Source organism: Lynx canadensis, chromosome D4 (assembly GCF_007474595.2).
Source record: "Lynx canadensis isolate LIC74 chromosome D4, mLynCan4.pri.v2, whole genome shotgun sequence".
Lineage (NCBI taxonomy): Eukaryota > Metazoa > Chordata > Mammalia > Carnivora > Felidae > Lynx > Lynx canadensis.
Genome location: NC_044315.2, coordinates 81,847,425 through 81,860,652, shown reverse-complemented (window position 1 = coordinate 81,860,652; position 13,228 = coordinate 81,847,425). Strand labels below are relative to the sequence as shown.

Here is a 13,228-nt window from a genome sequence, read left to right as displayed (position 1 = left end):
TTGTTGTTGTTGATTTGTTTTGTTTTTTAGATTCCACATGTAAGGAAAATCACATGGCATTTATCTTTTTCTGTCTGACTTATTTCACTTAGCATAATACCTTCTAGAACCATCCATGTTATCACAGATGGCAAGATCCCATTCTTTTTAAAAGGCTGAGTAATATTCCATTGTATATATATATCACATGTTTTTATCCATTCATGTACAGATGGACACATTGATTGCTTCCATGTGCTTGGCTACCACAGAGAATGTTATAATAAACATAGGGGTGCATATATATTTTTTTCAAATTAGTGTTTTTGTTTTCTTTGGGAAAATACCTATGAGGGGAATTAGTGGATCATATGGTGTTTCTATTTTAAATTTTTGAGGAAGCTCCATACCGTTTCCCACGGTTACTGCACAAATTTACATTCCCACCAATAGTGCATGAGGGTTCCCTTTTTTCCATATCCATGCAAACACTTGTTATTTCTTGTCTTTTCAATACTAGCCATTCTTACAGGTATGACGTGATCTCTCATTATGATTTTGATTTACATTTCCCTGATGATGAGTGATGCTGAGCATCTTTTCGTGTGTCTGTTGGCCATATGGATGTCTTCTTTGGCAAAATGTCTATTCAGCTCCTTGGCCATTTTTCATCAGATTATTGTTGTTTTTTAATTTGGTGTTGAGTTGTATAAGTTCTTTATATATTTTTGATATTAACTCATTGTTGGATATATCATTTGCAAATATCTTCTCCAATTCAGTAGGTTGTGTTTTTATTTTGGTCATAGTCTTCTTCTTAATTTTGATGAATTCCATTTATCTATTTTTTTTCTATTACTGCTCATGCTTTTGGTGTCACATTTAAGAAACCATTGACTAATCCAAGGTCAGAAAGATTTATTCCCTTGTTTTCTTCTAAGGGTTTTGTAGTTTAAGTTCTTACATTAAGGTCAATGACCTGTTTTGATTAATATTTGTATTTGAGGTAAGGGCCCAGTTTCATTCTTTTGCATTTGGATATCCAGTTTTCCCAGCACCATTTGTTGAAAATAGTATTCTTTCCCTGTCGAATTGGCCTGGCAGCCTTGTTGAAAATAAACTGACCGTAAACATGAAGGTTTATTTGTGGACTCTCGATTCTAGCCCTTTGATGTAGCCTTGTGCCAGGGCCACATCATCTTAATTACTACAGTTTTGTAATAAGGCTTGAAATCAGGAGATGTGCATCTTTCCTAATTTGCATTTCTTTTTCAAGAATATATTAGCCATTCTGTGTCCCTTGAATTTCTGTGTAAATTTTAGAATCAGCTTGTCATTTTCTGAAAAAAGATAGCTGATATTTTTATAAAGATTGTGTCAAATCTGAATTGTTTATTAATTTTCATAGGGTTTTTTGGTGGATTCCTTAGGAAATCTTTATTTTTTTAATTTTTTTTTAACGTTTTATTTATTTTTGAGACAGAGAGAGACAGAGCATGAACGGGGAGGGGCAGAGAGAGAGGGAGACACAGAATCGGAAGCAGGCTGCAGGCTCTGAGCTGTCAGCCCAGAGCCCGACGCGGGGCTTGAACCCACGGACCGCGAGATCGTGACCTGAGCTGAAGTCGGATGCTTAACCGACTGAGCCACCCAGGCACCCCAAGGAAATCTTTAAATATATAACATCTGTCATCTGCAAATAGACATAGGTTTACAACTTTCTTTATAATCTGGATGACTTCTATTTCCCTTTCTTAATCGCTCTGGCTGGAACCTCTGGTACAATGTTGAATAGAAATGGCAAAAGTGAGGGGCACCTGGGTGGCTTAGTCGGTTAAGCATCTGACTCTTGATTTCTGCTTAGGTCAGGATCTCATGGTCATGAGTACACGCCCAGGTGGCTAGAGCGGGCTGGTGTGAAAGGATACTTTTTGCAGATGTTATGGGACTTAAGCTGTGTGGGCCTGGAGCAAGGTGCCTGAGACCAAGGTGCCTCAGAGGGGAAAATAACATTAAGAAAAAAAGGCCCTGAGTGGAAATGCGAATGGTACATATGAATGAAAGATAGTTCAGACATAGTCAGCATCTTATTTTTAAATAATTGTATGACACAAAAGGAACAGGAAACTCCTGGAGAAAGTAAGAGAGATGTGAGGGACAGAACCACTTCGGTATTTGATATCATTCTAAAAGTCATATATTGTTTCATTAAAAAAGAAAAAAACATGCTGCATACTAAAAACCACTGAATTGTATAGTGTAAGAGGATGAACGTTGTGGTCTATGAATTATATCTCAATAAAACTGTCATTAAAAAAACATATTATATTGGAATGAAAAACAACTCGCTGTTCACATGAGCGCTGCATAGAGAAGGATTTTCTAACAATTCCAGCAGAAACGTCACAAGGAGGAATTATTTTATTGGTTTCATGTATGTAAACTGAAAACTTAATGATGTCAAAAAATCAAAAAGAAAACTGAAGGTTGAAAAAGTGATTGGGGAGGGACACCTGGGTGGCTCAGTCAGTTGAGCATCCGACTTCAGCTCAGGTCATGATCTCACGGTTTGTGAGTTCGAGCCCCACATCAGGCTCTGCACTCTCAGTGTAAGCCTGCTTGGTATCCTCTGTCTCTCTCTTTCTCTCTGCCCCTCACACGTGTGCACTCTCTCTTTCTCAAAAACAAACAAACAAACAAATATTTAAAGAAAGAAAAGGTGATTGTTGAAAGTTTGCGCTATCAGAAAGAATAGAGCTTAAATCTTTAATATAAAAAGGACTTAATAAAAGTCTTTAAAATAGTCAAGTGATGTGAAGAAATAATTAGCAGAAGAATAAATAAAATTTATTTACAGACTTAAGAGAACACTAAGTTAATAAGCAAAAAAAATCGAACACAAAAAGGACGTACTATTTTTCACTTACTACGTTTGTAATGATTGAGTAAAAACTGAGAACACATACTACCTGTAAGATGTGGAGAGAGAGGCACTCTCAGAGAACACCATTTGGAATGTAAATCAGTAAGAGTTTTGTAAATTATTTTGACTGCATGCATCATGAGCCTGAAGAATATTCCATCCAGCAACTCCACTTCTTAAAATTTATTGTAAATATATATATATACATATATATATAGTAAATGTATATATATTTACAATGATCTTCACTGCATTATTATTTGTAATAGTGAGAATAACAGAAAAACATAATCATCCAAAATTAAAGATTATATATTAACGTGGCATCTGCTTCTGCTATAATATTAATTATGAAAAAAAAGGAGGGGAAATTTCATTGTCCACTCCAGTGTCTTCATAAATGCCTTGGGCTCCGGGGTTTTTAATGCACCTAAAAAAATACGCTTATTCTTTGGAGATGTTTTCTGACGGTTCCTGATCCAGACGTGGCCACATCACTGTGCAAACCTCGCTAGTTGATGAGTAAGTTTGCATCTGAAGCTGTGCGGGGAGAGCTTTTTTGGTCTTTTGTTTTCACATCAGATTTATAGTAATTTCAATAAAAACGTTTTCAGGCCTTTGAAACTTCGAAAAATTACAAAAATTCTTATGAAGACTTAATAATAATATGTGGAAAAATGCTTACATTATAAGACCATGTGAAAAGTTGGCATCCTAACAGTATAAAATACATGTACAGAGAAAAGGACCATAAGAATTTATGTAAAGCATTCACAGTGGTTTCTTTTAAGAAGGAATTTAAAAAGATTTCTTCATAATTTAGACATTTCCTGTAACGACACAAGTGATTTTTCAGTTGGGGAAAAAATAAACCAGAGTTTAAAAAGTAAAGAGGAGCACCTGGGTGATTCAGTTGGTTGAGTGTCTGACTTTTGATTTCGACTCAGGTTGTGACATTGAGCCCTGCGTTGGGTTCTGTGCTGGACGTGGAGCCTACTTGGGATATTCTCTCTCTCTCTCTCTCTCTCTCTCTCCCTCTCTCCCTCTCTCCCTCTCTCTCCCTCTCTCTCCCTCTCTCTCCCTCTCTCTCTCTCTCCCCCCCCCACCCCCCCGTGTGCATGTGTGCTCTTTCTCTCAAAAACAAAAAAAAAAGTAAAGAATAAAGACTGGTCACAACTAACAAATAAAAAAACCCAAATCACCTGCCAGAGACAAAGTTCGAATCCCAGATGTTTGATACTGGACAAATCTCTTAATCTTTCTGTGCCTTCGTTCCTTTTCCAGAATATTTTTGTCCTCCAGGCCACACAGATTCTGCCTCATATTCTTCACGGTAAGGCCAATCCCTATGAATGGGTTTCTTCCAAGGCAGGGTCACAACTAGTCCCTGGCGCCCAGTGACTTGACTGAGGTCCCGACCTGCCTTGTCTTGCCAGGATTTCGTTCTTTTTATTTTTTGTATCAGAAATTGATCTTAAAAATATTGAGATACAATTGACATGAAGCCTCGTGTAAGTTTGAAGTGTACAGGGTGTTGGTTTGATACATTTATTTTTTATTTATTAATTAAAAATTTTTTTAAACATTTACATCCAAATTAGTTAGCATATAGTGCAGGTTTGATACATTTATATACCACAATATGATTACTACATTAGCATTTGCTAACACCTTTATCATGTCACCTAATTATCACTTCTTGTTGTGTGTTGAGAACTATTAAGATCTAACACCTTGGCAACCATGAAGTATATAATACAGTATTGTGGACTATAATCGCTGTGTTGTGCATTAGATCTCTCCTCTTGTTGTTGCGGAAGGATTTATAAGCCTACGCTGCACTCCTATTGAGATTTCTCCTAGAAGCCAAGTGTTGCCTGGCACTTTGGATGTTTCCAACCCTAGACTGAATCTGCTTAGATGCATGTACCTGTTTATCAAGTCACGTCAGAGGGACTGTGGTCACTCCCTGTCCCCAGGCTGCAGTTCTGTCCTTGGCCAGATAGTCCTATTCCAGTCCTGCACAGTTGGTCTTCCCTTTCTTGCATCTGCTTGTAAGGCCAACTCAGGAAAGTGAGTCTTTCAGATTTACAATGGACAAGTCCTGGGAAGGAGGCATGTTGAAAAGTCTGGGCTTCTGCTATGGGGAAGGACTCTTTATGATGTGGAACATCTTCCCCAGCCAAGGAGTCTCCACAAAGCCCCCTTCATGTTCCTATTCCTCAGGCTGTAGATAAAGGGGTTCAGCATGGGGGTGACCATCGTATATACTACAGATGCCACCATTCCTATTTCTTTTTTTTATTTTTTTTTTTAAATTTTTTTTTTCAACGTTTATTTATTTTTTTTTTTGGGACAGAGAGAGACAGAGCATGAATGGGGGAGGGGCAGAGAGAGAGGGAGACACAGAATCGGAAACAGGCTCCAGGCTCTGAGCCATCAGCCCAGAGCCCGACGCGGGGCTCGAACTCACGGACCGCGAGATCGTGACCTGGCTGAAGTCAGACGCTTAACCGACTGCGCTACCCAGGCGCCCCCCACCATTCCTATTTCTGCTGAATAGGTGGATGAGGGCTGGAAATACACCAGAAAGAGCGTCCCGTAGAAGAGAGTAACCACTGACAGGTGAGAGCCACAGGTCGAGAAGACCTTGTGCTTCCCCCCAGCAGAGGGGACCCTGAGGATGGTGTGGATGATGTGGGCATAAGAGACTAGGACACAGGTGAGAGGGACCACACCTGAGAGGGCTGTTTCAGCAAACATCATGACCTGAAAGATCTGGGTGTCTGAACAGGCAAGTTTGAGGAGAGGGAGAAGATCACAGAAAAAGTGTGGGATGGCATGAGAGGCACAGAAGGAGAACTGAGACATGAGGAGGGTGAACGAGGAGGCCAGGAGGTGGGAGCAGAGCCAGGATGCGGCGACCAGCAGCAGGCAGCGCTGGGGACACATGATCGTGGTGTAGCGGAGAGGAAGGCAGATGGCCACGTAGCGGTCATATGCCATCACGGCCAGCAGGAAGTCATCCAGCAGGGTCAGCGCCATGAAGAAGTACATCTGCACGAGGCACCCAGTGTGGGAGATGGCGTGGCGCTGTGTCAGGATGTTCGCCAGCACCTTGGGGACAATGGTGCAGGTGAAGCAGGTCTCGACGAAGGACAGGTTAGCCAGGAAGAAGTACATGGGGGTGTGGAGGTGCTGGTCAGAGCCAATGGCCATGATTATGAGCAGGTTCCCCAACACGGTGACCAGGTACATGCCCAGGAAGAGTCCGAACAGGAGAGGCTGCCGCTCAGGGTGTGCAGAGAAGCCCAGGAGCAGGAAGTCAGAGACGCTGGTTTGGTTTCTGATTTCCTTCAAGGAGAGAAATTGGAGGAGAATCTTGCTTAAAAAGATAGGCTGTGAATACTACAGAGTCTAGAGCTTTGGTCTTTATTCCTTGAAGAGGTTACTGAGATTCACTAGCAGCTATGATGGCAGGGTGGGCAAATAAGGAAAATATGAGGACTGTGGACTATGGAATCAGGCATTGTGGGGGGTGTAACTTGGTTTCTAGATTCTTGCCCTACGTGTAACTGAATGAGGCTGAACTGGTTTTCATCTGGATTGACTCCCTCCAGGATTAATTCCTTTTTTAACTTTAGAACACTTGTTCAATCTTAATGCTCTACTGTGGAGTCCTTTGGGGTCATGCATATCCTAAGATAGTGGGCAATACGAGATACCCTGTCTGTGTGTGAGTGTGTGAGTGTTTACTGAGAGAAATGGAAGAAAAAGTCTTTAGATGTGCCAGGTGTGCTGTATGTCTTTGTGTTTGAAGACTGTTCCAGTGAATTAACGTAGATATGAAAACTGTTAACTGAACTTTGTGAATGAAGGGAGTGCTGTTTTCATTATCATCATCAACTTCACTATCAGCCAGCGGCATATTTTAAGATCACAGTCTTTGAAGGGACACCTGGGTGACTCAGTCGGTTGAGCGCCTGACTTCGGCTCAGGTCATGGTCTCACATTTCGTGAGTTCAAGCCCCACATTGGGCTGTCCGCATGGAGCCTGGCTGGGATCCTCTGTCCCTTTCTCTCTCTGCCCCTCCCCCACTATTCTCATTCTCTCTCTCTCTCTTAAAAATAAATAAACATTAAGAAAATTAAGAAAAAAGATCACAGTCTCTGCAGTCTAGAGACAGGCTGGGAATCCTTTCTCTGCTGTTCTCTGAGTGTGCTCTTGGGCAAGTTACTTAAGCTCCTTGAGTCTCTGTTTCCTCGTTTGTACAACATGTACTCACTTCATAGAATCACTGAAGCTACTGAGATAACATCAAGGAAGGGCTCGCCTCCATTAAGGGGTGATCGTCGCTTCATTGTTGACAGGAGTTGAAGAAATGTGAGCCCGGGTCCCACAATACAATGGTTTACATTAGACAACCTGCTTAATTATAACTTTGCTTCTCTCATGCCTTTTTTCACTTTGGTAAATGCCCCCTTGGAGTTTGCTTTCTTGGTGTTTAGATGCAGAGAATGATGCCGCCTGATAGGTTTGTTGAGGGGATAAATACTGGGTCAATGAAGGTTGTCTTCACAAACCAGATTTCATGAACTTTATGAAATCTTGAAGATTCTTTGATTCATGATGTCATGATGTGCACTGGAAAAGAGGAATACCAATGTCTCTGATGGTGTGAAAGAATGCATGTGCTGAAAGGTCAGGGGCAGCATGTGGCAGTGTCATACTCGTGGAGTGTGTTCCTTAATACATCTTTTCTGAGGTCTGATGAAATCTTCCCACTCTTTATGTGTGATTTTGAGAAAGTCACTTTGCCTTTTTGCTCTTCAGTTTTCACATCTGTTTAAATGAGTAAGTGTAGAGTTTACTGTGGGGAGTAGTGAGGGTAAAATTAGGCAATGGTTGTGAAATATTTAGACCAAGGCTGGTGCATACTAAGTGCTCAGTAAATATTAGCCATTATTGTTATTGTTGTTAGTACAACATTCTCAGAATGGTCACTGACAAAGCCTCTGCTTTGGCATTGGGAAGCCCCATGTAAACTTGGTCAAATAACTTTTTTTTTTGAGAGGGAGAGAGAGAGAGAGAGAGAGAGAGAGGGGAAGAGGGGCAGAGGGAGAGACTCTTAAGCAGGCTGCATGCTCAGTGCAGAGTCTGACATGGGCTTGATCCCGTGACCCTGGGATCATGACCTGAGCTGAAATCAAGAGTCAGGCACTCAACCTACTGAACCACCCAGGTACCCCAACTTGGGCAAATAACTTAATCAGGAACAGCCCAGGTATCATTAACAATAAAATGGGAACAAATAACTATATTTTATATAGTTATTCACTGACTCTAATTAAAGAAAAAAGAAAGGATGTGAACAGGTTTGGTGCATTGTGAATGGTGGCGGCGGACGAGAGTGTGTGTAGTCCTATGATAGTAGCCCAGAGCAATTCTGGGAACCACACCTGCCCGAGAGCTGTGATGGTGGAGTCCATGAAGAAAACGAAAACGATGCGCCCTTTATTAATCAAGTGCTCTTCTGTTTGCAGAGTTCTGATGTCCACAGGTTTTGTTGCTGCACTGGTGCTATGTTCTGGTCACTGTGGACTTGAGGAAGGGTAGCCTGAGTCTCTGTCTCCGTAATGACCTCAGGCTGGATCAGCAAGGACCTGGTGAACACTGGACTTAGGTTCCCCTTATGGAGATTAGGAGAACTGGGAAGTGATGGGCGGATGTAGGAAAGAAAAGGGGAAAAAGAAAAAAGAAGAAGCTCTAATGGGCTGTGTGTGTGTCTGCACATGCGTGCCTGTGTGCATCCAGGCCTTTGGTAGACTGTGGTCTTCCTCCCCATCTCTGTGCCTTGATGCTTACCTGGAGATGCTGGCCAACCTCAGTCCCTGACACTGTCACCATGGATGTTGGATTCCCTGCTCCTTTGTCTCCCCAGGAAGACATGATTGGAGCCACGGAGCCCTTCCCTCTCTGCTGGAGCAGCACAGACTGAATACCCAGGAGGAACTGTTGACTATTCACAGGCGGTGTCTCCTGAGACCCAATCACAGGCTTCCTCGTTAGAGACAAGATGAGGCAATTCTAGACTGTGGCCCCTTGAGTCCCAGCAATGTCTATAATGCCCCCTTTCAAAGAGACTGGGGCTGGGATCCATGGAGGCACTTCTGGAATTTTTCCCTTGGATGAGGTGCAGGTCAGGTTTGTCATCATCAGCCTGTCCCCATTGTGGAGTACACACTTTCTAATAAGAGCATTGTCCTCATGGATGAAACGTAGGTTGCAGAAAATAAGAGGCAAAAAATATATCGGAGGTCACCACTGTTGCCTTCAAATGTCATGTTGTAGAGGGGACATTCTTATTCTCTAGGACCCCAGTAGTCGATACATAATCAACATATAGGATCTACAGAAGGCCAAGGTGCTGGGGATCTTTGGATATTTCTTTGTTGTAAATCTGTTTTACATACAAAAGTGTTACGCAGAAAACATACATGTGGTATTAAAGAATGATAATAAGATAATACTCGTGCTTTTTCCTTTCACATTTAATATTATAACAGTATATTAGAATGATATTTCTATCACTTAAAATCCCCCTTTGTGCCCCTCTGATCACATTTCCTTTTCTCCTCTATTAGAGGAAACCATTGTTGTGAGTATTCAGGTAGTCTTCTCTATAATTTTACCATCTATGCATATCACTCTAAAATATATATGGTCTGATTAGGCATGTTTTTGTGCTTTATGTGATTGGAATTATATTTTTTGTGTTCTTTTGTAACTTGCTTATTTTCGTCAATAGTTTTACATTTTTTAAAGGTTTTATTTTCTTTCCTTTTTTAAAGTTTAATTATTTATTGTTTTTTTAATTAAAAAAATTTATATTCAAGTTAGTTAGCATATATGCAATAATGATTTCAGGAGTAGAATCCAGTGATTCATCCCCTACATATAACACCCAGTGGTTATCCCAACAAATGTCCTCCTTCATGCCCCTTGCCCATTTAGCCCACCCCCCACCCACATCCCCTCCTGTAACCCTGTTTCCTCTTTATGTTTAAGTCTCTTACATTTTGTCCTCCTCCCTGTTTTTATATCATTTTTGCTTCCCATTTTGTATCTTAAATTCCACATATGAATGGAGTCATATGATACTTGTCTTTCTCTAATTTTGCTTAGCATAATATACTCTACTTCCAACTATATTGTTGCAAATGATAAGATTTCATTATTTTTTATTGCTGAGTAATAATCCATTGTATGTATAAACCACATTGCCTTTATCCATTCATCTGTCAATGGGCATTTGGGCTCTTTCCATATTTTGGCTATTGTTGATAGTGCTGCTATAAACACTGGGGTGCACGTGCCTCTTTGAAACAGCACACCTGTATCCTTTGGATAAATACCTAGCAGTGCAATTGCCGGGTCATAGGGTAGTTCCACTTTAAATTTTTTGAGGAACTTCCATACTGTTTTCCAGAGTGGCTGCACCAGTTTGCATTCCCACCAACAGTGCAAAAGTGTTCTTTCTCCGTATCCTCAGTAACCTCTGCCCTTGCCTGAGTTGTTAATTTTAGCCATTCTGACAGAGGTGAGGTGATATCTCATTGTGGTTTTGATTTGTATTTCCCTGATGATGAATGATGTTGAGCATTTTTTCATGTATTTCTTAGCCATCTGAATGTCTTCTTTGGAAAAGTGTCTATTCATGTATTCTGCCCGTTTCTTCACTGGATTATTTGTTTTTTGGGTGTTGAGTTTGATAGGCTCTTTACAGATTTTGGATACTAACTCATTATCTGATATGTCATTTGCAAATATCTTCTCCCATTCTGTAGGTTGCCTTATTATGGCTGATTGTTTCCTTTGCCATGCAGAAGCTTTTTATCTTGATGAGGTCCCAATAGTTCATTTTTGCTTTTGTTTCCCTTGCCTCCAGAAATACGTTGAGTAAGAAGTTGCTGCGGTCAAGGTCAAAGAGGTTTTGCCTGCTTTCTCCTCGAGGATTTTGATGGTTTCCTATCTTACATTTAGCTCTTTCACCCATTTTGAATTTATTTTTGTGTATGGTATAAGAAAATGGTCCAGGTTCATTCTTCTGCAAGTCGCTGTCTAGTTTTCCCAGCACCATTTGCTGAAGAGACTGTCTTTATTCCATTGGATATTCTTTCCTGCTTTGTCAAAGATTAGTTGGCCGTACGTTTTTGGGTCCATTTCTGGGTTCTCTATTCTGTTCTATTGATCTGAGTGTCTGTTTTTATGCGAGTACCATACTGTCTTGATGATTACAGCTTTGTAATACGTCTTGAAGTCTGGAATTATGATGCCTCCAGCCTTGGTTTTCTTTTTCAGGATTACTTTGGCTATTTGTGGGTCTTTTCTGGTTCCATACACATTTTAGGGTTGTTTGTTCTAGCTCTGTGAAGAATGCTGGTGTTATTTTGATAGGGATTACACTGACTATGTAGATTACCTTGGCTAGTGTCAACAGTTTAACAATATTTATTCTTCCAGTCCATGAGCATGGAATATTTTTCCATTTTTTAAATGTCTTCTTCAATTTCTTTCATAAGCTTTCTATATAGTTTTCAGTGTATAGATTTTCCACCTCTTTGGTTAGGTATTTTCCTAGGTATTTTATGGGTTTTAGTACAATTGTAAATGAGATTGGTTCCTTTATTTCTCTTTCTGATGCTCATTATTGGTGTATAGAAATACAACCAATTTCTGTGCATTGATTTTATATCCCATGAGTTTGCTGAATTCATGGATCAGTTCTAGCAGGTTTTGGTGGAATCTTTTGGGTTTTCCATATAGAGTATCATGTTGTCTGCAAAGGTGTCTGAAAGTTTGACTTCCTCCCTGCCGATTTGGATGCCTTTTATTTCTTTGTGTTGCATGATTGCTGAGGCTAGGACTTCCAATACTGTGTTGAATTACAGTGGCTAGAGTGGTCATCCCTATTGTGTTCCTGACCTTAGAGGAAAAGCTCTCAGCTTTTCTCCATTGAGTATGATATAGCAGTGGATCTCTTGCATATGGCTTTTATGGTCTTCAAATATGATCCTTCTAGCCCTACTTTCTTGAGCGTTTTTATCAAGAAAGGATGCTGTATTTTGTCAAATGATTTCTCTGCATCTATTGAGAGGATCATGTGGTTCTTGTCCTTTCTTTTATTAACGTGATGTCACATTGATTGATTTGAGGATATTGAACCAGCCTTGCATCCCAGGTATAAATCACACTTGATCATGGTGGATTATTCTTTTAATGTATCATTGGATCCAGTTGGCTAGTATCTTGTTGAGGATTTTTGCATCCATGTTCATCAGGGAAATTGGTCTATAGTTCTCCTTTTTAGTGGGGTCTTTGTCTGGTTCTGGAATCAATGTAATGCTGGCCTCATAGAATGAGTTTGGAAGTTTTCCTTCCAATTCTATTTTTTTGGAACAGCTTCAAAAGAATAGTGTTAACTCTTCTTTAAATGTTTGGTGGAATTCCCCTAGAAAGCCATCTGGCCCTGGACTCTTGTTTTTTTGGGAGATTTTTGATTACTAATTCGATTCCCTTTCTGGTTAGGGGTCTGTTAAAATTTTCTATTTCGTATTTGTTTCAGTTTTGGTAGTGTATGTGTTTCTAGGAATTTGTCCATTTCTTCCAGATTGCCCATTTTATTGGCATATAATTTCTCATAATATTCTCTTATTATTGTTTTTATTTCTGTTGGTTGTGATCTCTTCTCTTTCATTTGTGATTTTATTTATTTGATTCCTTTACTTTTTCTTGTTGATCATACTGGCTAGGTGTTTATCATTTTTGTTAATTCTTTCAAAGAACCAGCCCCTGGTTTCATTTATCTGTTCTACCTTTTTTAAAAAAAAATTTCCATAGCATTGATTTCTGCTTTAATCTTTATTATTTCCTGCCTTCTGCAGGTTTGGGGTTTTATTTGCTGTCCTTTTTCCAGCTCTTTAAGGTGTAAGGTTAGGTTGTGTCTCAGAGACATTTCTTCCTTCTATAGGAAGGCCTGGATTGCTATATACTTCTCTCTTATGACCACCTTTGCTGCATCCCAGAGGTTTTGGGCTATTGTGTTATCATTTTCATTGGTTTCCATGTACTTTTTTATTTCCTTTTTAACTTCTGGGTTAAAGAATTACTAAGAACTTCATTTTTTAGTGGGGTGTTCTTTAATTTTCATGTATTCGTGGTCTTTCCAAGTTTTTTCTTGTGGTTGATTTTGAGTTTTCTAGTGTTGTGGTCTAAAAATATGTGTGGTATGATCTCGATCCTTCTGTACTTGTTGAGGGCTGATT

The 13,228-nt window shown here is 40.0% G+C and overlaps 1 protein-coding gene across 1 annotated transcript; it reads right to left on the bottom strand.

The window, feature by feature from the left end:
* Nucleotides 1–5,059: 5,059 nt before the first annotated feature.
* LOC115499142 (olfactory receptor 1G1-like) lies at nt 5,060–8,095 on the bottom strand. Its single transcript, XM_030292856.1, has 3 exons — nt 8,085–8,095; nt 5,458–6,248; nt 5,060–5,199 (listed from the first exon to the last, which is right to left on the bottom strand). Exons 1-3 carry the CDS (start codon nt 8,093–8,095, stop codon nt 5,060–5,062), a joined length of 942 nt encoding a protein of 313 aa, XP_030148716.1.
* Between the last annotated feature and the right edge of the window lie 5,133 nt (nt 8,096–13,228).